Here is a 25,119-nt window from a genome sequence, read left to right as displayed (position 1 = left end):
TGTCTGGCTGGAGGTTTAGGATGGATGTGGTGGTTGGTGTTTGTGTTTCTGACGTGTAGTGTTGGATGAAGCAGGATGAAGAGGGGTGTTACTGAGGTATGAGGTGTAGTCTTGTGTGTGTATGTGTGTGTGTGTGTGTGTGTGTGTGTGTGTAAGATTTCCAATATTCGTGCCGATGAGGGCTCAAGGCCCGTATTCTCCTCGGATAAGGAAGCTCTCTAACACCTCTTCCTAAGCGATTTATTTCGCTCACTACACCTTGCCATCCTATTCTGTGTTACCTAAATTATTCCAATATCACCTTACTCTGAATAAACAACGTACAAAACTTTATGGGCCACCCGTATCCAAAAATTAATCGGTAAGGAAGAAGGGCTAGGGAACTTCCTAAATCTCCGAAATTACGGGCTTGAGATGAAAAACCTGAAGGGAAATACAGTATCACAACACATTCCTGGTCGACACTGAACATCCATCTTCAAACTGCATACTTCCATGTTTTGCCGCACCGCCCACACCCATCCCAGTCCCATCCTGCCCACTTTTTCCCGCCCAGGATGGGTATGTCGGCTGACTGTTATGCCGACACAGACGCGGTTCACGAACGTGCTTGTAGCTGTCACATTATTTATTATTATTATTAGTCTGACCCTGGACAAAAATAACAGTCCTTTCCCTGCGGTCCAACAGCGAGTACTGGCTTATGGATGTGGAGAGTAAAGACCTATGGATGCGGCGAGAAAAGCCATTCAAAGAAGCAAAGTGGTCTTGATATGGAATAGAGGACAGAGGCTGAAAAGTGACTGCGGGATCGTGTGATAATATGCACATTAACTCCAACTCTACCATGATGTCATCTATACGGACTAGTATTTATATCAAAATAATAAGTCAAGCTGTGTCTGCGTATGTCTGTTTATGCTTTTGTTCGTTTCTTTCATGAGAATGGTAATAGATATCGACCTACTTCTTTTTGCATTAGGCTGGGGTAAGTCCAGGGAGTGTCAGAAAAATACCAAACTAAAATTTTGGCTATAGCGCGCGACGCCACGGCTCGAAATTGTTGGAAATCGCGACACTTGAAAACATGTATTTTTTTTACTTTCCGGTCAGAAATGGTCATCGTGGGCTAAATAACGGCATGGAAACAAATATAATGGTATTTGCAAACATTTTCCGATGGAAAGGCTATTAGTTGGTTCCGCAAATTTTTGCGGCCAAACACTAGTATTTATATATACTGGTATCATTACACAGTTCCACTCCGCTTAAGATAATATTCAGAATGGAGGTGTTAGACGTTGCCTTCAGTAAATCTTTCACAACCAAATGTGTATCATACACAGGGAGAATGTCGTCTTTAGAAGAAATTTAAAAAAAAAGTCAACGGACTGGGTGGGTAGGTGGAGCCAGAGACAGATATCAGTCGCAGTAGAGAAATGAATCAGGAGAAGCATGCTGGGTGGCGCCCATGTGCTGTTAAGTGACACCAAGATCAAGGCCAGCCACGTGAGCACTAAGGTGGCTACTCTGAACTTGAGCTGACAGTAGGGGACAGTATTACCTTACCGACCAACCCGTTTATTAGGTGTGTGTGTGTGTGTGTGTGTGTGTGTGTGTGTGTGTGTGTGTGTGTGTGTGTGTGTGTGTGTAATTCACAGGGTCGGTCAGGATCAATTGATGGTCGTGATCGTCAGCTTTTACCCTCCCGGAAGGGAGCTGAGAGCTCATATAGTCCGATCTAAGGGCAAGGCTGTGACCTTCACACACGCACACACCCGTCCCCTTGCTCAAGGGGGACAGTAACCACCCACTTCGTCAGTGAAACTTTTCGCAACCTGAGCGGCTTAACTTCGAAGAGGAAACAAGTACAATTATCTAATAACTTCTGATCATACTGCATTACCGCAGTTAGTAGTTAGCGAGGGCAGAACCGTCAGAGTAGACGTGGATGGGATGGGTAGGTGCGGGCTACGGAGTTACGGGTTTCAGTGATGGAGACCTGTGAAGGGCTTGGTAAACGGTCAGAAGCAGTGACAGAAGGTGTGTTGTGCACTGCAGGAGTCGGACATGTCCAGGCAGGGGGCAAGGGGTTAGTAGGGATGACAGTGACAAGATCAGCACGGATACTGGCGGGATATCAGCCAGAAAGCTGGAGGACAGTTGAGTGCCAAACGAATTCTCCTTAGCCAGTAAACGGTTTGGTTTTGGCAGTGTTGATGATTGAGCCACGAGCAGCTGCAGGCCGATCTTAACTAGGAGACGTTGAAGAGTGACGAGGGAAGGTGAGTGGATGCAGATATCATCAGCAAAGGTTAGGATCAGAGAGGAGACGGGGACAGGACAAAACTAACAACTGTATTAAGGTTTAGTAATCCTTTAAGAGGAGAGTAGGAAAACGCTCACCGGCGCAAACCCCTCACAGAAAACAGCAACTCTACCATTAACTAAAGTATGATACGAATAATCCGAAAGTGCAAAATACTTTACCCTCTGATTATCCGTCTTCTGTGTCACGTCATCTTTATCTGCCTTCTCGTTCTGGTAATTTATTATCGTAACAACACGTGAAGAGCTGTCCATGACCCTATCAGCAGCTTTGATTCATCTAGGTTTAGAGCTGGGGACAAAAACACCTGAGCGTACTTGTCTGGAAATGGTCTTGTAGCTTATACCCCCGATATTCCAAATGATGACCACGTAGTTACAAATTTATAATTCCTCGTCGAGAACGTTCCTCCGTAAACAAAAGCATACAGGTAAGAGGCACTGTTATGCTACACATCAGGGACATCAGTAACTGCAGCACAGAAACTTTCGAGAGCAAGTTAGACCCGGTTCAGCAAAAGGTCCCAGTCCCATATCCCACACAAACCCACTCCAAGGGGGCTGAAAGCAACTCTATCCCCTAGTCAACTGGCCTGCATCAGAAGTGGAGTACCTTGTAGGAGCAATGGACTTCTAAATCGGCCGTGGCGATCTTGCACCTCAGCGCGGGACAAGTAAGACGAGCAAAGTCCATGTTTCACCCCTCTGTACGGCATCAAATCTTTTAATATCACATTTTCATACGCCACAGTACAGATATGGTTATCTAAAAATAGCATACCTACACGCATACACAGCACAGGCAAATGCACCATCAAAGACACAACTATCTTCCTAGGTGTGTCTAAACAGAATTTACACCTGGCGAATATGCAATGAAAACCCTATATCTACTAGTGTGTGTTTCAAATGGTTCGATTTTTCCTACATATATTCGTCAAAATTTGGGAAGATGGTTGCGTCTCTGTACGCTAGACTGTTACAATAAACATCTACTGTATTAATACACACCACCACCACCAACAACAACACAATCACCTCCATCACCACTACTAATGCTACTGCTGCTACTACAGTTACAACTACCACTACTACTACTAATAATAATAATAAACATTCTTTCCCGGTCCTTACATTTGGTGATACGCTGTCCACTCCTCATAATCTTGCCCACCTCCTGGCTAAGGCCTGGCTCCACCACATTTTGGTTTCCCAGCGTCGCCTGCACCAAGCTGGGCACAGAATAGGCCTAAAGTTATAATGAGCATCAAACATTAATTTTATACGTCAGATTCCACATACTGATTTTAACTTACTGTCTCCACGCGACTGTTATTACAGTATTATTATCATTTTTATTTTTATTTTTTTTTTTTATTTTTTTTTTTGGGGGGGGCCTCTCACAATGAAAGGGTTAGACTCTATCCTCATTAAACTCTACTATGAAGGCTGCCCATCAATTAAATAAAATCGCGAAGTGGTATGAAGATTTTATTTTAAGCCGCCGCCATACTAATAAAACTAATTCATGCCTTTCAAGCGTTCCAAACATTTCGATCTGGCTGATTACACAGAGGAGATGACAAGTTTTATTTTTACTAATATACAGGATACCTAAAAACTTTATACTCTGGCTTCACTATCATTACGAGAGGTCCTTCCTAGGCTGCATAAAATCTACTGGAGGCGGCAAAGAGTTACATATAAAAGGCGTCATCGTTGTTATGGGGTTAGCATTAGGGCGTGTACAGTATGCTACGTACGGTGAGAGGGTGCGTGAGTGCCATGTCCGTTAAAGTACAGATGTATGGAGAGAGAGAGAGAGAGAGAGAGAGAGAGAGAATAATCTAGAGTGGGTGTGAACAGCATGAAAGTACGTACCAGTTAATCTTGTGTGCCCTGGTCTTGATGCGGCCCTTGATGGGGAAGCGCACCGAGGAGTTCTGGCTCTTGTTGATGTCATTCAGCACACGCTTCTCTGACACCCGCACCTACAAGCAAAGATAACCAAGAAGTGAACTAACAGCAAGATCAAAATAATAACTGCACTGCTACTACTACTATCTAAACCCTTTTCACTCTACCTTGGATTAAAACTGCCATCTCTCCCTCTTGCATGCTGAGTTTTAAACAGACTATCATTTGGGTATGGTGCAAGCCATGTAGTGCTATGGAAAATATACAGAGCCATAGTAACTATTATCTTTCTGCCACTGAGCTCGTGACACAAGCTGCAAAAGGACGAAAATGTGGGCCAGGTTAAGGTAAAAGAGCTAAAGTGTAATCTACTAAGTTTTTGTTGTTGTGGCGTACTAGTGATATCAGACAAGTGCTCTCTCAATGATGTCTCACTGCCAACCTTAATGCCTTCAGTACAATGCTATTATCCATTTTATTATTGTTGCCTCAATATAGTTTTATTCCCTTTAGAACAATTGGACCTTCGGGGGTTAGCTAAAGCCTTCACTTATACTCACTAGTCAAAGGGAGCTCTTGGGTTGCATAAAACAGTTTGGTGGTGGAAAGATGAAAATGAAAAAGATCACAGGGTTGTATTCTAAGATCGTATTCTCGTTGCTTAAGGAGGCTCCCTAGCACCTCTCCTTTTAGCGATTTATTTTTGGATACGGCCGGCTCTGTAATTCTAAGCGCTATTTATGTTTGGTGATGTTTGAATTATTTAAGTATCCCAAAGTAAATAGCTAGGTGTAAGAAGCAAAATAAGTCACTTAGGAAGATGTGTTAGGGAACTTCCTCGACGAGAACAAGGCCTAAGTGGCTTTTGAGAATCTGAACCACCTCTCCCTTAGCGATTTATGCTGTAAGTTGTACCTGGATATTCCCTTGTATGTTATTCGTGCAAACTCTGTCGCTATTCACGAGATATAAACACCATACAGGCAAAACAAATTGCTATGGAAGAAGTGCTACGAAGCTTCTTAGGCCACTTACTATGGGCCTGAACGTCTGAACACACTAACCTTGACGTCATAGAACTCCCGGCTCTCACACACGATCCCTAGCAGCTCCCTTAGGCTCTCGTCACCTCGAAGCTGCAGAAGGAAAGTGTTACGAAATATCTGAAGCCAGCTAGAACTAAGATCCTATATAGATACACAAATAGTTGCCTTGTTCATAGTGTCCTTGTACCTTGTGTCTGCATGCACAATGATTACTTAATATCAATACAGAGTTATCAGTGACTGTGGAATATTATCGATGAGCTACCCGTTCGTATGGTTTAAAACTTTTGCCGGCTACCATGAATGTTTACACTCTTATTTACCCAGAGGTGTGTGTGTGTGTGTGTGTGTGTGTGTGTGTGTGTGTGTGTGTGTGTGTGTGTGTGTGTGTGTTTACCTGCAGAAACGTCTTCATTGTGTTGAAGGAGACGCAGTAACGAGCCATGAGACGCCCAGGTGGGGTTGGCTTCATCTCCACTTCATCCATTGTAATTAGACCGTGTTTGGCCAGGGCGTTTACTTCCCGAGTGCACATCTCTGTTGAATCATTACAACAACATTATATATAAATGTATAGATAGACAGATAGGTAGGTAGATAGACAGAAACAGAGATAGCCAGTCAGATACATACATACATATATATAAACAGATAGATAGATAGATATAAAATTTTCACGAATTTCTTCTTACCCTTCCCAGTCGTAGCCATCCATATACAATTTCTAACCCCTTCAGTCCGGTCCCGTATATTTGTTCTTGCTGTCTTCAGATTATAATATTTAGCTTAGGAGAGATTTTTTTTGGACCGTTGGGTTAGATGCATCATTCATTATAATCCCTGAATTATTTGGCGTCTTTCTCGTTGAATAAAAATGTCTTGGTTGCCTGATCAAAAAGAAACAATTCGTCATCGCAGTGAAAGGCGTAGACATTCCAATTTTTTACTGCTCTAACATCTTGCCCTTCCTAAATCAATTCATGCCATAAGAAAGTCCCACATTCACCCATTAATGTGAGCACTAATACACCTTCATGCAGTCCTCTTGCAGCCTCCTTAATGTTCACTTCATGGTCTTTCAAAACATCAAAAAATTTTCTTTCTCGTCCCTTCTACCCCTTGAATCCTGGAACGTCCTACTAGGTTTATTCTTGCTACCAACAGACGATTTCATAAAACATGGGGGAGATATTTTTCGAAGTGGACACTTGTAGACGATTTCATAAAACATGGGGGAGATTTTTTTCGAACTGGACACTTGCATACAGCCCTCATTAACTCCTCGGCTACTGGGTGCCTTTCTTAACCTGCATATTGTCGTCTGTAATGAGCAAGAATAAAGTGAAAAACGCCACTGAACGGAAGGGGTTAACACATTACCTCTCCCCATCTCTCTCTCTCTCTCTCTTGTCAATACACCCACCGACATACTCAAGCGTAATTCAAGCCTGGAACTAACTACCATATCTCACTGCCAGTCACCTCTCTCAGCAATCATCATTTTATTCTTATTTACATTTACTATCAGACCTCGCCACTCACATTTACGAAAACGCTGAAGTAACCTGCAAAGATCCCGTTCAGTATCAATAAAAAGCAAGGCCCCAACTTCATGCCTTAGATTAAAAATATTCCATCCCATCATTACCTGCTTTACTTTCCTTTTCGTAATTATTATGACCTCTTTCATAACGACTTCAACATACACATTCTGGAAAACCAAGAGAACATCACACACACACACACACACACACACACAACATCTTACTTAACACTGGTACTAAATGACCCACTATCTTCACACACATGCTTCACTACCATCATCAAAACCCTAATGGCATTCACGTGAGTTCTATCTTAAACATAATACCCTCCACACTTCCTCCCTTTCCATCTTGTCATATACTTTTTCCAGATCCATGCATGCCACAAACATGAAACAACACAAGAATTTCAGTCAGTCAACAAAGATTCCGTTCACAATGAGCATAACACCAGCTGCACACACGAGGCCACGAATATCCCATCCCTCCATACATCATCCGTCCTATTTTGAAACTCTGCTCTAACTCTCATAACCCCAGTCACATCTCCAGTGGCCAGTCATATAGGTACCACACACCTTTGTTTCACGGACAACTAAAAAAATCTGATTCTTTTTCCCTAAACACACGCTACAATATCATCATAAAAATTTTGCAGCATTCAGCAGTTTTCAGACCAAATAACACATATTAAGCCTTCCATGTTCCTGTCTTATTTATGCTGTCATGCGCTTTTACTTTTCCCAGTTCAATAAATGTCATAAATACTTTGCAGTCTATCGGAAATATTTTCTTACTATTTACCTCACCTGCATGCACGCGAGTCACAAATATGCTGATAGGCACAAGGGTAAAAGAAACACGATATTTACCGACAACTAGCATGGATTCAGACATTCAGGGCAGAAAAGAAAAAAAAAAATCTGATATAAACAGTGTACTGTACGTACATGAAGGGACTTGGAAAATTTTGCATGTCCATCTTCCTGTATTACCTCTTACGGAGTGCAGGGCGTCAGAGGATACGCTACCTTGACCCACATCATTTTAGACTACTTCAGGGCCTGGGTAAGGGACTAAACAACATCCCTGACAGTATCTGACATGACAGAAAAATCCGTATCCCTTCGCTCCTGCAGACACACATTACTCTGAGCCCTTGTTACAACCACCATGCAGGAGTTTGTAGAGTTGGAAAGAACTATCTCCAAACATAGAGGAGAGGTGGTGGGTGGGCATGACTCCAAGAATCCGAAGGAGATCCAAAAAATTGTAAACTAAGCAGTGAAACCATGGACGGAGACTGAGGAGGTGGGAGGGGAAATAATATCCTCCCCGGATGGATGGGCAAATGACTACCCGTTACTATCCCCCAGATTCTCAAATAAACAACATCAAAAGTAACCAAAAGTTAAATAGGCTCTGCAGATTGCAATAATGCTTCAGTCAATACTCATGTATATAAGAGGAAGGATAATGAATGTACTGAACCGTTCCATGGAGTTGTTTCTAATCAGCCAGATGGTTTGTAATGTTTGAACACGGACCGAAGCAAGCTACTGTTACTGCTTCAGTTAAGACGTAGTGATGGTATTCCATATTAGAGATACTGAACTAATGCTTCGAGACATGGAAACTTGCATCTCCTGTTACACATATTTACCATATTTCCGGACTGTCTGATACGAAGGTGACCAGACGTCCGGCTTTAGGGTGCCGTTAAACCTAGGCAAAAAACAAACATAAGCGTATTTTAACGCAAATTGTGCGGATATACACAAGACCGCCTTTGAACATTGTCCCGGCATCTCTGTCGTCAAGTTCTTTTATCCTGTCTCAAACATTATCTGTACGAAATTGTATGAGAAATGCAGATACACATCATGTGTTACAAGGGTTCTAAACAGGCTGGCGCAACAAATTTCAGACGACCCGTGGTCTTTATTGCAAAACCTCTAAAGACCAGTGGCTTGAATAAGAAGAGTAGCCATATTCGTCTGGCATGTTTTCGCAAGAGGTTTCCCTAGTTGAGTTAAAAGTACCTCGGAGTTTCAAATAAAAGTTAAAAGTTTATTCGAGCAAAACGCTGGTATCCCCTTTCTCCGGGCGGTGTTTAGGTAACTCAGTAAAATATCGCGGTGCGTGGCTTGCGTGCGTTTTTACCAACGCCTCAAATTATTGCTGCCTGGCAAGCTTCTACGGCCTTCCCTGTTCCTCTTCATCCTTCACCGTTTACAGTAAGTTTCAGAGGTTATTTTGAACCAATCTTAGTGACCTTCAACTTCTGAATGCCATATGTTCGGGCGATGAAATATTCCTCCTGTAATGGGGTATCATACATTCGTTCAGGACGTCCCTCAGTCTACCTTGGAAGGACCTTGTAGGCTACTGCAGGAACTGATACTGACTTGATTTTCGTATATTATTTTGTTGTTGAATGCCGCGAAGACTATGTATGAGGCTGTTAAGGCTGCAGTGCATGTGGATAGTGAACTGAGTGAATTTTTCTATCAGAATGTTGGATTGAAACAGAATGCGTCGTTTCCATGGTTGTTCAATCTGTATATGGATGGGGTTATAACAGAGATACAAGGTAGGGCAGTGGATGTTGGAGCGACCCTAATGAGAGGGGGCAGCCTTTGGAAACTCCCTGTACTCTTATTTGCAGATGATACAGTATTGTGAAGATGAAGGGGAACTGCATGGCTCCATGAATAAGTCTGGGAGTGTGTAAGAAATGGGATCTAAAGGTGAATGTTGGGAAGAGTAAAGTCATGGTCTTTGAGAGAAATTAAGTCTCTGAATGTACAGTGAAGTTGGATGGTGTGGAGATGGAAAATGTAAGTGCGTTTAAGTACTTGATTAGTGTGATGATTAAAGATGGAAGTTTGGAGAATGAAATGCTTGAAAGGGTACAGCAAGGAAGAAAGGTTGCTGGTTCTTTGAAAGCAGTGATAAGAAATAGGGAAGTGGGCATGGAAGTAAGAAAGTCGCTGCATCTCAGAATTGTGATACCAATTCTAACGTATGGAAGTGAAGCTTGGACGTTGTTGGAAGGACACAAGTCTTGAGTGAGAGCAGCGGAAATGAGTTATCTGAATGGAACATGTGGAATTACATGGAGAGACATACTGGCAAATGAGGAAGTGAAGAAGCGTTGTGGTGTGAATGTGGGTGAGAAAGCGTTAGGAGAAATACATTGAGGCGATCTGGCTATGTGGAAAGGATGGAGAACGAGGGACAAACGAGGAGAGTGTATGTGAGTGAGGTGGAGGGGGGGGTGGAGAGGAAGGAGGAGGCCGAGGATGAGATGGAGGGATGAAGCGGAGGTATATGAAAGGAGGTGAGAGCTTGGGGGAGGGCAGGGAAATGGCAGGGGACAGGGCGACGTGGTGGTGATTTGTTTGTGGTCATTCCTTAAGGGATTAAGGCGTCTGGCAATATATAGAATTTGTTGAAGCTATTTGTAGTCAGGCTGGCTGATTATTACTTCATGTTTTTGTGCATATGACAACTCTTGCGGCATATATTAGCCTCCACATTAACAGCCATGTCTTTCTTTTCTGCATGCCAGTTCACGATTTTTACTGCATGATACTGATTTCTCTTTCAGGTAGTGTTGTAAGATCTGAATCAATTAATACAACTCTATCAGAAGAGGCAAGCTATGATGTGTACACACACACACACACACACACACACACACACACACACACACACACACACACCAATTTTCTGGCATCGGATAGTCCGGTAGGAAACTCTCTAATACAATCCGTGACCATTTTTTCTGAACCGAATTTTGAAGACTGATTTTAGTTCTTTGGGTCATTTAAGCAAAATTTAGCTGGGGTACCGGTGCCCCTCCCAGAAGTGCGGGCTAACTCCACTTGGGGGCCAAATCCAAGATGGCCACCATGAAAATTGATTTTGCTCTATCTTTGCTCCCAAAAAAAAAAATAATAATAATAATAATAATAATAATATAATAATAATAGTCAAAATATTTTTTTTTGGTCATGGAATTAAAAATGACAATACCAAAACTGCAGAATAAAAATTTATATACTATTTTGGAATTAATACTGGAAAAAGTCGTCATCCAGTAAGTCCGATGGTCCCCCATTAAAGAGGGATTTCAAGCACATAATGGAATAATAAATGAGTAAAATAGAATATTGTAGATTTGTAGTATTAAAATTGAAAACAATATCCATTGTAAACTAGCTCGGCCCATAATTTCACAATCTTGTCACAGAACTTTCCATGACTAGTCCAAGCAGGCTGGAAAATGCAGCCACCAACGCTGGTAGCTGCATTCTAAGTCACCCCATGCACGGGAAGTTATCTCGTAGGCCTTGTCATAGGTCCTGTGTGAAAGGTAGTGTACGATAAAACAAAAAAGCGTCCGGTGGGTCCGCGTGATTTTTCCCATTAACCAGATGGGATCCGATATGTATGACGGTTTGTCCAGGGGCTCTCAAGTGTTCAATAAATCCAATAGCTATCCGGTCTAGCAGGGTTCGGTAAAGCAAGGATCAGCTGTGGCTATGTGTGTGTGTGTGTGATTCCAGTGATTTAACGCCCATGTTACAAAGTCTTCGTCTTGGCCTGTTTTCCCCCACGCAAAAGCCTGCATTCTCATGGGACCCTGTTGTTGATACAGCGGTGGTATAATGGCGATAGAAATAGTATCTTTGTGTTGGAGAAAAGTACCTTATATTTTCAAGTGGCCCTCTGTTGAACAAGGTCTTGTATGCCTGCCTTCAGCATAACATTAAGTGGTAGGCTCGTAGTCTTGCAGTTTAAGCTTGTACCGTATATATCAATGCCACAGACTAACCTACTTGGGGTGGGGTTTCTTTGGTATCTGCTTAGCTTGTAGGGACACTTAGCCCGGTGTTATCCCTTGGTGCTATCTCAGCTGTGTGGAGGAGTTTGTATTGTAAACCTGATGTTCATATTATGTAGGTAAATAACATGCCATACCAATCCAGTTTCTTCATACATCAAAGACCTTATTTTGCATTGTCCCTTTCTCAGGGATTCTTTCCTGTCCTTTCCATGGCCTCGATGGCGCAGTAGGCAGCGCGTGAGTCTCATAATCTCAAGGTCGTGAGTTCGATCCTCACTCGGGGCATTGCTTTTTGAAGTCATTATTATCATGATCACACATTAACACAAGTTCCAAGAAAAACTGATAGTCGAAATGCTTGCAACTGCTTGTCGTGATTGCTGGCTTATATGTATGTTAAGATAATTATGTGTGCGTATCAGCACTGGAAGTCAGAACAGTAGGCTATACATGCAAAGGTCATGGTGCCGGAAGTTACAGCAGTATACCGGTACTTGGGTACATTATAATGTGCAGATAACCTCGTACTTCTATAATAATTATATTCATTCAGCACTTGTGAAGTAGTGTACGCATGAAAAGTCTAGTATTTTAAGACAGCAAAAGTTGTCCTTCGAACCGGATTCGAACCAGTGACCTATGGATGTCTGTTATTTAACCCACTACAGTCCACCGCTCTACCAACTGAGCTATCGAAGGAGCTGAGAGGTGGAGGAAAACTAGCCATGCAGTTTTGGCTGATTTTGTATACTACTGCATTTTTGCTTGATGTAAAAGTAGTTTATATGCTTTCACTGTCCTTATGCAACACAGTTTTATTCCTTGTAGCTGAAAAAAGTGTTAGATACTCGTTTTCTTATGGGATGAAGTTTGAGCCATATAATCTTGGAAATAGATGTTGTAAAGGTTGTAGCGTGATTTCCGATACGCTTATGTTCAGGTCACAGCTTGAATATATATGCAAGTTGTAGCGTGTTGCCGAGCTATTGACTGTGATAGAGTCCAGGTCTAACCATATATCTGTACAATCATCGACAGTATGTTTCTACTTGAGATTTCACAGGTCGAGGTGTTTTCTTCAATGGTATGGGAAATTATATCTCAGCAATAGTTCACTGATTGGGTCACAGTTACTATTGAATCAGCATGCTCTTGCAATATCAGAGTAACATTTTCCCCTCTCCAAAGCCGCCCCTCATAAAACACGTGTCTTCAATAGGTGAACTTGTTCCACCTTGCCTCATAATCATCTTTACCTGTCTAGCCCACCACGCCAACGCCACCTCCAAGCCCACATTGATTTTCATTCCACCCCACCCATCTTTTGCTGCCTTACCCTGCTCTTGGAACTTACCGACTTACCGTACCTAGAACAACCTTTCCACTGCGCATATTTCCCTCAGCAGTACCGATTGCTATCCCATCCTATCCCGCCCACTCCCCATATCCCACCTCACCCACTTCTATTTACAGCACACAATTTCATACCAATCTACCTCTCAACCTACCAACAACCCAGTCCACTCCTGTTCACTTATTCCACCCATTTCTGTTGTGATGAAGTGGACTTCAGCAATAATTGCTTTGACTACCAGCCAGCCTACAGCATCAATATTCCGTTGTATTTCTCTTATCATGGCACACAACAGCGTCACCATCGTGTTCCATTCATCCAAGCCTGTTCTTCGTTTCCGCCCACCCTTGCCAGAATTTGAATGACCTGAAGCAACAAATCTCAACAAATGGGCATGACTTTGAGCAGTCCTTATTGACCTAATCATCACCTCAGCCCATCCCGCCCTCTTCTCTCCAACCACGCCGGATCGTCGTTTCTCCTCTGAAATGGCGATTATCAACAGTGACTACTTCGACTACCAGTGATCTACATTTCCCATATTCACAGGAGATAGCTACTCTTCTGCTGCGGCCTGCCACACACCATCACGGCCCGTCCCACCCACCACTTTCTGAACAGGCATCTCAAAAGCCATTACGCAGATGGGGCTGGTTTTTTATATACTCCTCCACAGTTATGACAAAACGATCTGTATTTACCCAAATCAATATAATGGACCGTAAAGGACCAAAACTTGAAAAAGACTGACTGTCACATCTCACAAACCATTCCAGTGATACGGCTGATTTCTGCAACACTTTCACGGGCATAATCTGAATCAGTATTCACTGACTGAAATCGACCTGGTGGACTTGAAGCGACCTGAAAGGGCTAAGTTTGATGGTAATAGTCCTGAATTAATCTACCGGTACTTGGATCTGAACTTGGCTAAAAGTTACTAGAGTGACTCGAATAGATCACAGCTGATCTGAATGGATGTGACTGGCCGTAACCTGACTGGAATCGATTAAATGTGTAGGCCATACATGGCCTAATTGGATCTTATTGACCCTGTAAGGATCTGAATGACCAGACTGAGCCTGAATGGCTGTGAAGAATCTGAATGGATTTAACTGGATTCAGATGGGCATAACGACCTAAATTACTTAAAAAAAAAAAAAAAAAAAAAAAAAGTGCCTGAATAGGTTAAACTGCTCCTGAATGGCCCTGATTTGTTCCGGTACCCGGATTGGCTGTGAAGGACCTGAAGGAACAAGAGGTCTGAAGGGACATTACTGAACCCGTATGGGCCTCAACTGACTTTAATGAACCGAAACTGGCCTGAGGACCTGAACTGACAAACACAGACCCTCACTGCGCTGATTGGATTTGACCACTGTTAATATGGCTAAAAGAATGAAGGTAACAGTACCGTAAGTGACCTGAATTGACCACTGGACTACATTTGTTCCTGATTACTTCACGCAGAAAAAATGATGGGCGATTCCGACAGTTGTATTGCTGAGGATTGAATCGGTATATGCCAAGCTGAGTCGATATAATGGACCTGAAATGATGTGGTTGTGAAGGGACAAAATTAAATGGGTCTGGATTAATCTAATTAGGTTTGCATAGCAAATGAAAAATAAAAATAATGACTAAACTGTATGTAAGCTTACTTGAACAGATGTGGATGGATCTGAAATTACTTGAATGGACCTAAAAGAATCTGACGTGACTGGAAAAGTCCTGAATTGCACTGGGACTTCGTGGCTGTGAGGGCCTTGAAAGTACTTATTGGACCAGATTTGACATAACTGGAACTGAATGGTCGTGGAATGAATATACATGAAGGTCCAGAATAAACATGAATTGCGTGAATGGTTCACATCGTACATGCATGGATCTGACTGTACCTAATATAACTGGAAACTATTGGTCTATATGAATGTGAAGGGTTCAGTTAGATCTGGGGGACACAGATGACAATGATTAGGCCCAGTTGGCTTTAAAACAATCATCTGAGCTGACGTGAAATCGCCAAAGTGGATGTGAAATGCTCAGACAGACGTAAAATAAATAAATTGGTCTTGCATTGATCTGAGTGGTCTTGAAAATAGTTAAACTCACTTGGATTGGTTTTACCGACTGGGCCGGACTTGAACCTAAATTAACCCACATGGCCTTGTATTGATCTTAGTGGGTCAAACCTGGCGACTAGAGCTAAATGACAGCAATTGGCCCGAGTTCCTCAGACTAGGCCTGAACATTGCTGAAAGTACTTAAAGGAATGTATGTACCAGTACCGTACCTGGTGTAACTAATGAATCTGAAATAACCTGATTGGTCCGGCTGGGATGTGAGGTGAACAAATGGACCTGAAGTACTCTAAACTGGCAACTGGCCTAACGTACTCCTAGTCAGACCTTGCAAGAAAGAAATTATAGGTTAAGCTATCTCGATAGTAGCGTATTTGTTCTGACGGTCATGCGTTCTGTATCCCTAGCTAGGCCTGCTTATAGTTGAGCCCCGTCTCCTTACGTCTCACCACCTTGCATTTTCTACATCCGCTCCAAGTTTCCCCCCAAACACTTAAAAGCTCCGACAGTACTGTTTTGTATGTGTAAGTAATAACTGATTTTCTTCATAGTCTCCCCTACACCCTACAATCCCTCACCCCTTCAATCCGGTTAATGCTTTTAGTTCATTCTTGCAGCTTCCAGGCGAGCTGACTCATGAAAGGGCTCAAGTACTGAAGGGGTATATTAAGGCTGTATCATCTGTCCCCTCCAGCTCGAGAAGTCTGCCTGAAGCTAAATATAATGTCAGTGTGTGTGTGTGTGTGTGTGAGAGAGAGAGAGAGAGAGAGAATATCACGCTTCTCTCACCCAACTCCATCTTTCAGAGCCTCCTAACTTGCATATATACCCTTCTTATTTGGAAACAACTTTACACTGTACGTACCTGAATATTTATTTTCCATCCCATACATCTTTAATGCTTACCAAAACCCTCGCCACCATGGTCATACGCCTTCTCCAAGTCCATAGAAACTACATACTAATCTCTATCTTTCGCTAGTTACATGTCACACGCTTCTCTTCCCAAACACCTGATTCTGTCATACCGACACTTCTTTGTTCTTCCCTGATATCCCTGTTCTTGATATCCCTGTTCTTCCCTAACATCCTTGTTCTTCTCTGATATCCCCGTTCTTCCCTGACATCCCTGTTCTTCTCTGATATCCCTGTTCTTCCGTGACATCCCTGTTCTTCTCTGATATTCCTGTTCTTCCTTGATAATCCTGTACCGTACCTCCCTAATAACCCTGTTCTTCCCTGATATGGTTTTTGTACTCTGCACTACGCTACCAAACAGTTCCTTGACAGTACCCTCAGCTGGCATGTAACTAATACGTGAGCGTCCCGTTTTGTTCCCCAACTTTCGTTCATTGGCACAATACATACTGTACATTATGTCAGCCTCTTGGTACACACACACACACACACACACACACACACACACACACACACACACACACAGGTACAGTACAAGCCTGATACCGAAGAAAGTTGAAGCAAAGGTCCATTTAGCAGTGGCCACAAGTAGCAGCTGATGGTAGTTAATCTGTATCGTGAATGGGTACGTGGAATGGTAGCATAATGCCGAGCATTGCATGTTATTTCGCGGAATTTGGATTACGTACTGCATTTACAGGTTGGCTAAGAGACCTTTTCACATATCTTTTGTAAAAAATCTGATAATGGCTAACGTACAGTATATCATTAAAAGTAGTTTGACAAAAGGGACTCGGAAATGTATGCAGGCGGAGCACTGGGGGCAGGCAGCTAAGCTGACAACATGGAAGCGTAGAGACTGTCTTGTTCACCGAAACCTGGTGTATCACCAGTTATACAAGTTTCCGTATATAAGGTCTTGTTCAGTTATTCAGGCAGCCTGGCCAACTTTGTACCCCGTGTGGAAACAAAATATGGCTAACAAAGAACATCCTTCTGGAGGTATATATACCACTTATATGTTTTCACTTGCAGCTGCGGCTACATGTGAGAACAAAAGTTCTTCCCATGCCGGGAATCGAACCCGGGCCTCCTGGGTGAAAGCCAGGTATCCTAGCCACTAGACCACATGGGAATGAAGAGTAGAGGGAAATTACAACCGTTTTTGTATAAGAAAAGAACACGAAACACTCTGTTTCCTGGCTCTGCAATGAGATCAAGTACATCAAACTGTAACGACGTCTACTTAAGGTTGTACATCATATCGCTTTTATAATTTATTATTTGTGTACACAACGGTGCATTTCCCGGAACACTGTCACTATTATCCATAAGGCCTCGATGGCGCAGTAGGCAGCGCGTGAGTCTCATAATCTCAAGGTCGTGAGTTCGATCCTCACTCGGGGCAGATCTTTTACTTGTATTCGCTGCTGGAAAAACGGAGATTAGCCCTAAAGACCCCCTTCTATCATATGGTGAGATGCTGGAGAAATAGTGGTGTTGAACAGGGATCTCTGTGGAATAGAACGTGTAACGCGAAGAATGCTTAGGGTAAAGAATGAGAAGGCAGCATGTGTTGATGGGAGAGCAGAAAAGATGAGATGCAGTGGAGAGTGCACTGCCCTAGAATACGTCAGAAGGCCTTAAGGATTGGAATGTTTTTGGTTAAGTGGACGAAAGCTGTGATAGTACTTTTGTATATAAGTAAACGTGACCTATATGAGTGCAAAAACAACATAGAGTGAGTGTATAAGTGTGGGTAAGGTCTGGGGAAGAACAGTGAAAGAATAGGTAAGACAGTTGTCGGAGTATCTGGTATATGATGAACAAGGTGGTTTCCAGATTGGTGGGCAATGTGTGGATCAGTTATATGCAGGTAGACCGTTGCTGAAGAGAGTCTGCGAGGACTGTACGATATTCAAGGCATTTATGGATCAACAGAAAGCATTGTGACAGAGTGAAGAGAGAGGGAATATGATAGATGTTATGTATGTCAAGTGTGAAAGGAAAATAACTGAAAGCAGTAGAATATTTACCACGGTAGGGAAGCTTCTTCTAGGAAACATAGGTGTTTTACTGAGTGGTTTTATACACACACCCACACACACACACACACACACACACACACACACACACACACACACACACACACACACACACACACACACACAGATCAAAGCAAAAACTGTAGGGACAGGAATGAAGCCCGTGATAATTGGTGAAAGATGGAAAGATAGCCTTTATTAAATTTGTTCACTCTCATCTTAAATGTCAGGACCAACCTGCCTAGCCCCGGGCGTCTACGCTTCTCTTGGAGCAACATAGGATTTGGTGATGGATGGATATAAGATCATACTGTGCTGCTTACTATCAGTGAACAGGATCTCTGCAGATTGGTTAAGAGCTTTGTAAATGTATGTTAGCGGCGAGTTGTGAAAGTAAAAGGAGATAAAGTGATGGCTGTCGAGAGAGTCGCGGTATGTTGTAATGATGAATGAAGAGACCAGAGGTGGTGCAAGAGTTATATATTGAAGCGCAGTGGTAGACAATAAAGGTTAATGTATGAAAGAAGCAGAGAGTACACCTAGATTATCTGAAGACAGGCGCAGCCAGACGAGTGCATGAAGGTATAATAGAGTCCAGAATACTACATGCGTATGAAATACTAGTGTCGAAAGTCAAGAGTGGGAGCAGTAGAAATGGGGCTGTTACACACTGTGCATATTCTGAATAGGATTAGATATGCAGAGATTTGTAGTAGGTACGGAATAAGGAAGTCTTTTGATTAAAAGGTAGAAGAGACTGTGCTTAAATGTGATAGTCAGAGAAAGAATGGATGCAAGCAGCGTAGTAAAAAAAAAAAAAAAAAAAAAAGTATGTGTACGAGTTTGAGGGTATAGTGCGCGGAAGGCCAAGAATAGGTGAATGGACAATGTAGCTGTGTGAATGTGTGAGGAACAGAGGTAGAGAATTTGATAAAGCAGAAGACCTGACGAAGGATAGAAATCGATAAAGTATGTATGGAGATGATGTCCCCACATTAATAATGTTCTCCAGCCTACTAACCTGTAGCACCTTCGCAGTCACAGCTGCCAACAGTGCTTTTATACACCGAAATATTTTATGATGATCAGTCATGATGGATGATGGAATGCTTATTCTACCAGTCACATCAGCCGTGCGAGCTGGCTGGGTGCTCCCCGCCTCCTCCCGACAGCTGCGCTGTACAGGAAAAAGGGTGCACCTATTTTTAACTTGGTAGTCGACGAAATGGCCCTATCGCGCAGGCATTATGATGCACAGTTTTATGTGGATCGTCTGGATGCGAGGTGGAACTGAGAATTTCCCAGGCCTGGAAAAAAAAAAAAAAAAAAAAGAAGGATGTGTGCCGGTCGATTTTTCTGAGCGCTCTAGTGATAGTTCTTCAGGTTTTCTACTTTTCTTTTTCTACTTCTGCTACTCTCCCACCCCATACATTAGTACAAGAGAGAGTTAGGGTGATGCTATTGATGATATATATATCGTTTGCAGTTACCCACTCTATAAACTGAAGGCATACACGATAATCATACGTCAGCAAATGTTTGGCCTTCTTTCAAAATTATATCAGGAGGAAACGAACTTCATACTCTTATATACTACACACTAGCCGAAATGAACTTTTTTTTTTTTTTTTTTTTAATACTGTTGGACATGTTATTTCGTCTGCTCGATAATTTTCACGTGTATATCATTCGTCCCATAAAGTCATCTGTATTCCTCGCAGTCAAGATTTCCTGCTGAAGCGCTGGCTTTCACAATATGTAAGCTCAATACCTTGGTGCAGCAAATTTCAAATGGACTTCAAGTTACTCCATGCCTGTAATACGAGTTATTCTGGTTGTGATGTTGGGGGGGATCTAAGGGATTCCCACCCACAAACTGTTAGTGCGCGTCCATACGTGTGCTAGAACAAATGCTGGCAACACGTTAACAACACAATAACGAACAAGCTGCAAACATGCTCGGAACAGCGGCGTCCAGACCATGTTAGCAACATTGTGATGACGTCTCAGATGCCTCCTATGGACACACTTATCTGATCACCTCTGTTGCCAGTAAGCTCGACGCTGCATTGAAACATGTTTGCACACATATGTCCAAAGACTGTTGCATTTATGTATCCAAACATGTTGCCAGCTGTTTTGTCAACACATGTTTCAGGGCGCGTGTGGACGCATACTTAGACTCTGTGCAAGGAAACAGTGCCGCGATTCTGTTGCTAAGTGGCTTAAAGCTAAGATCATGCAGACTTCCCATGATGTGGCTGCGAAACTTAACTCGTATTTGTTCAGTATTTCAGAGAAGGCACACAAAGAATTTTCCACGAAATGCAGCCGCTGATTTTGCGTCTCGAGGAACTCCATCTACTGGAATATCACCTCTTCACTCAGATGCCCGAAAGCAGGTTTATTGACTCACCTCCCAGTTTTTATCAAGAAATGCAAACACGAAAACACGTATTTCTGGCCTCTCATGATCCACCGGGCATCGACATATAAGTGATTTTGACTGTCATACCTTCGCCAACCTCAACGTTCGTCTTGTTTAGCATGGACAAGGGAGACCGCTTGCACTGAAGTTTAAGCTGGTACTGTACTCATTATTTTTTTGCCACTAATAAAGTTTCATGTCTACCTTTGTCACTCACTATTGCCTTCCGTCACTCCAAAGGACCTGTTGGATGAGTGGCTAAGCCTGGCACACACATTTTCTCTCCTTTACTATCTAGGTATATTTTAGTTTATCAAGTTATTTAGCTGTAGGTTGCTATGATCAGGATCACGCTTCAGTCGTTGAACTCGTGTACAGGGGGGGGAGGGGGAGGTCAAAACCGCATGGGCCAGCATGTCCTGCCACAACGTTGTGATAAACGATCCGAAGATGTATATATATGGTATATTCTTTAGCAACCTGTTTAATACTTAACCAAATATATAATTATCAACCCTGCGCACGAAGTAAAAGGATTAATATAGTTTCCATGAAGTCACGGCCTCCTTACCGTGGTGCCTGATGTTAGACTGGCAATCATTAAATTCTTCGAAGGACGGGACAGGCTTTCATGAAAACTAGCTGGCACCCTTTCTTGCCCCCGTCTAAATATTTCCTACTGATATCATATTCTATTTACAGTAGTACAAGCCCGAGCACTGGGGAATCATTCTGCCAAAACACAAAAGAGGAACGAAGCAAAATTATTTTCAGTTTCTTCCATCCATCCATCATCCACTCCCATGTCACCCCACGAGGAGCGTAGGAGCCCGGGGCTAGGCAGGCTGGTCCTGACATTTAAGATGAGTGACCTGCCTCACTCATCCCTCAGTGGCATTACGTGAGCAATAAACCCCAGTCACTCCTTGGATGTCAACCTGCACCGGCTCAATCCGATTGGAGCACCTTAATTACCCACTAAACCACCATGCACCATAAGCTGGTTATATGGTTACCACCCAGCGTAGTAAATGGTTACCTGGTGGAGAGGAAACCATTTGGCTTGTCACTCAGTGTAGAGTCAACCATTTACAATATAGTTTTCTAACGAGAGCAAAACATTTCCCGTGCCGGGAATCGAACCCGGGCCTCGCGGGTGAGAGCCGCGTATCCTAGCCACTAGACCACACGGGACGGTATGTGGATGAGTTAAACGACGATATTTGTTTGTTTATCTGCTTGGACGTGTTTTGCTCTATTAACTACCTGGAAATACGTAAATACAGCAGCAGGGTAATTAAGAAACAAAAATCCAGAATATGGATGCTATACACATGGGACCGCTTTGTTAGACTTCACTTTTCCTCCTTACCTCAGGTGCTGTAACTTATGTAAAATAACTTGAGAACCGCCTTATTACTCCCCCCTCTTTTAGCATTGTTTCAGTATTACTCCCCCCTCTTTTAGCATTGTTTCAGTATTACTCCCCCCTCTTTTAGCATTGTTTCAGTCTTTAATTTACTAGTAAACATTTTCCAAGCATGTTACTACGGTCTCCATCTGATAGGAATTATGCTGCATCTTGTTTGGCAGTTGCAGGTTTTTCTCATGTTACTGCACGCATGCATAACATTTATTATAGTTATGTTGTCCCATTTATTCGGAGGCAAGCATGTCAATACCGTTTTGTACGGTGTCTCGGATCTATCCACACACACACTGCGTCCAACATGTTCAGTAAGTTGTGGTTCAGAACAAATTAAGCTTGGAATCAGGCGCATAAATTTAATTTATTTAATGATCAGACACTTTATCCCCAGCTGTTACCACTGACGAATAACCAGCTAAGCAGACTGTCTCAGCATTAATGGGTCTTAACCCCTGGGTCACGACATCAACAATTAAGAGTGTCCAAGCCTTAGCAAGTGGGTCGGCATTGATGTTAAATGACTCCTTGTGGTTGTTTAAGTGTCCACACCGAGATCCTCAGGTGCTGCTTAACGATGTGTATGCTAATTCACGGCAGACTTTATTGGTATCACTGTTAATTTACCTTTCAGTGAATGAATTCGTCTTCTGTTCAGACGGAACTAACTGTGACTGAAAGCTGAAAATGGTTACCAGGGACGTTACCGCTAAGACAGTCATGATCTAACTACCATGCTGAATCGTACAAGACTCTGTGTGTGTGTGTGTGTGTGTGTGTGTGTGTGTGTGTGTATTCAACAGAATGAATATGAGTATGGTGGTGAAAAGGGTACCAACTGTTATTAGTAAATTCCAGGGTTCGAGGAAGCATGGAAGCTCAACAAATTGTATGGATGTTGTATGTGAATGTATGACTTAAGTGAGGTATGGATACTGAGAAAGCAAAAGAACTGACGAAGGACAGAATGGGATGAGTGAGTTATCTATGAAGTGCAAGTACATGACGAAGGTTGCACCACTAATTCAACCTGGCAGTCAGCAGAATAGATTTTACTCACTGGCCTGATGACGCTTAGTTTCGTGTAGATCATTTGGCCTGTGTAATGCTACCGTGTAGATAATTTGGCTTGTGTAATGCTACCAAAAAGTATATCAGAGGCTTGAATGATGAGTGGATGTGGGGACCATTTCACTGGGCGCTGTGTCTGGTACTTACCCAGCTATTCTTCTCCTCTGTTCTTGTTTCTGGGACCTTCCCATCTCATGTGTTAGTGGGAAAAAAAAAAAAAAGTTGGCATATTGATGATGACCAGTATTCTTTACAACAACAAAAATCTTATCTCTTCCCCTTTTAAGTGTAGGCTAGAATCAGTACAGTGTTAAAAGATTGCTTGTTCATCCCGAACCATTCTGCTTATAACTCCCCATCTACCTCACCCCTTTTCTTCCCTCGCAAAAAAAAAAAAAAAAAACTTTCCCACCATCAACGCCGCGCCTTATACAAAGCCTACATTCACAAGGTGTACTTGTTCCGCCCTGTCCCACCAACTACCACTTTCACATCCAATCGTACCCACACTCCACCCATCTCACTCAAGTTTTGCTTCCCGAACGAAGCATATTCAGTTTCTGAGTAAGCATCAAATAAATTAACTGTATTTTTGGATTATGGAGTCTATGCCTATTACCCAGACATGAGGGTTGCTTCATTTATGGTGGTATAGAGGCTTACTGTGGTGACCTTACTGAAGTTCTCATTTTCATTTAAATTGCACTTCGACAGTCTTAGCTCTAAGGCTGAGTTTTACACACGCAAATAAATGGGTAAACTGCACCTGATTAGATCTGAATAATCCTACAGTAAACTGATCCTAAAGGGCCGGCCTGAATGATGCTGAAATGACCTCGATTGACCGAACTAGTTGGAAACGTATATGCAAAACCACAACATTAAGTGGACTGATTTTAACTGAACTTACCGGATAAGATAGCCTGACCGAATGTAAGGGGCCCTGACTGGACCTAACTGGAATTTAATGGCCCTGAATTGACTTTATTGTGCCTGAACAAATGTGAAGGACCTGATCAGAGCTGAAGTGACGCTGATGAACCTAACGGGACCTGACTCCTTGAATGACCCTAAATTTACATAACTGGGCCGGAATGGGTGGGTGTCCAAACTTGTCTGACTGATCCTGAACTGACATAACTCCTTCACCCCATCGACGTAAAGCACTTTGTATTTTATTATTGCCGCTTCCAAACGATTGTTTTCGGCTTAGGAGAGGTCTTTCGAACAACAGGGGTTTGATATAGCCTGCATTAGCCCCTTACCTAACAGAGGTCCTTCCCTAAGCTGAGTGCATCCAATTGATGGTAGTCTAACTGAAGAGACGCGTCCTCGTAGTGAAAGTTAATTTGTCGGCAGTAACCCTGAACTAACCTGGATTTATTTGAGTGGACTGGAGGTGTAAGGACTGGTGGTTGGCCCTAAATCTTTCTAAACTAAAGCTAATGGGCCGAAATTAACCTGAACTTAACGGTACCTGAAGTTAATAGCTTGGACCTGAATTCATATCACTGGACCAGTCTGGATGTGTAGGGCTTGAATGGACTATTTGACTATTTAATTCTTAATTAGATCACGGAAGAAAATGTCATTTAGATTATCCGGTTTGGCCAAAACAGTGCTTTAGCACGGCCGATGACGCCCGTTTTTGCGCCTATTGCGGTCCACACAGATTCGCATTTTAAATTACATCGTTCAAAAAGTGTTCCCATGCCGGGAATCGAACCCGGGCCTCCTGGGTGAAAGCCAGGTATCCTAGCCACTAGACCACATGGGAAGGTGTTGTTAAAGGGGAAACCATAGAAATTGTAGTGCGCCAGCATAATTCTCTCATTACACTGTGCTATAATTGCAGTGGCTGGTGTTCCTGGGACCACAGTTCAGTAATAAGTATAGCTGTATCATTACTTTCCCACCTGTTTTATAACGGTGATATATTATTCTTTTCTTCTGAACGGTAGAAAGCAAGATTAAAATCCGCCTGTGAATGAGCAGGTCGTGTAACAAGGCAGGCGAAACATGACACACGTACAGAAAAGTGCAGTGCAAGAGGTTCGGTTTATTTTTTGTGTGGAAAAATATTACTGATCATGGAGACTGAACAGA

At 42.7% G+C, this 25,119-nt stretch overlaps 1 protein-coding gene and 6 non-coding genes across 7 annotated transcripts in view; 2 read left to right on the top strand and 5 right to left on the bottom strand.

The window, feature by feature from the left end:
- LOC145400424 (putative ATP-dependent DNA helicase HFM1) overlaps positions 1 to 25,119 on the bottom strand; it is a 159,984-nt gene that overhangs the window by 38,208 nt on the left and 96,657 nt on the right. The window contains 4 exon segments of the mRNA XM_080272937.1: positions 3,463 to 3,560; positions 4,210 to 4,319; positions 5,310 to 5,381; positions 5,689 to 5,828. Coding sequence (XP_080129063.1) covers positions 3,463 to 3,560; positions 4,210 to 4,319; positions 5,310 to 5,381; positions 5,689 to 5,828 — 420 coding nt within the window.
- On the top strand, positions 11,903 to 11,975 carry TRNAM-CAU (transfer RNA methionine (anticodon CAU)). The gene has a single exon. It is a non-coding gene; the product is annotated as a tRNA-Met (tRNA).
- TRNAY-GUA (transfer RNA tyrosine (anticodon GUA)) lies at positions 12,300 to 12,389 on the bottom strand. Its single transcript is given in 2 exon segments — positions 12,300 to 12,335; positions 12,353 to 12,389. It is a non-coding gene; the product is annotated as a tRNA-Tyr (tRNA).
- On the bottom strand, positions 17,107 to 17,178 carry TRNAE-UUC (transfer RNA glutamic acid (anticodon UUC)). The gene has a single exon. It is a non-coding gene; the product is annotated as a tRNA-Glu (tRNA).
- TRNAM-CAU (transfer RNA methionine (anticodon CAU)) lies at positions 17,379 to 17,451 on the top strand. Its single transcript has one exon. It is a non-coding gene; the product is annotated as a tRNA-Met (tRNA).
- On the bottom strand, positions 21,639 to 21,710 carry TRNAE-CUC (transfer RNA glutamic acid (anticodon CUC)). Its single transcript has one exon. It is a non-coding gene; the product is annotated as a tRNA-Glu (tRNA).
- Positions 24,719 to 24,790, bottom strand: TRNAE-UUC (transfer RNA glutamic acid (anticodon UUC)). The gene has a single exon. It is a non-coding gene; the product is annotated as a tRNA-Glu (tRNA).

This window comes from Coenobita brevimanus, chromosome 52 (assembly GCF_032717465.1).
Source record: "Coenobita brevimanus isolate Jiangsu-jjx chromosome 52, ASM3271746v2, whole genome shotgun sequence".
In the NCBI taxonomy this organism is placed as follows: Eukaryota; Metazoa; Arthropoda; class Malacostraca; order Decapoda; family Coenobitidae; genus Coenobita; species Coenobita brevimanus.
Note: the sequence above shows the minus strand (reverse complement) of the source record. Positions and strands in the feature narration are given on the sequence as shown.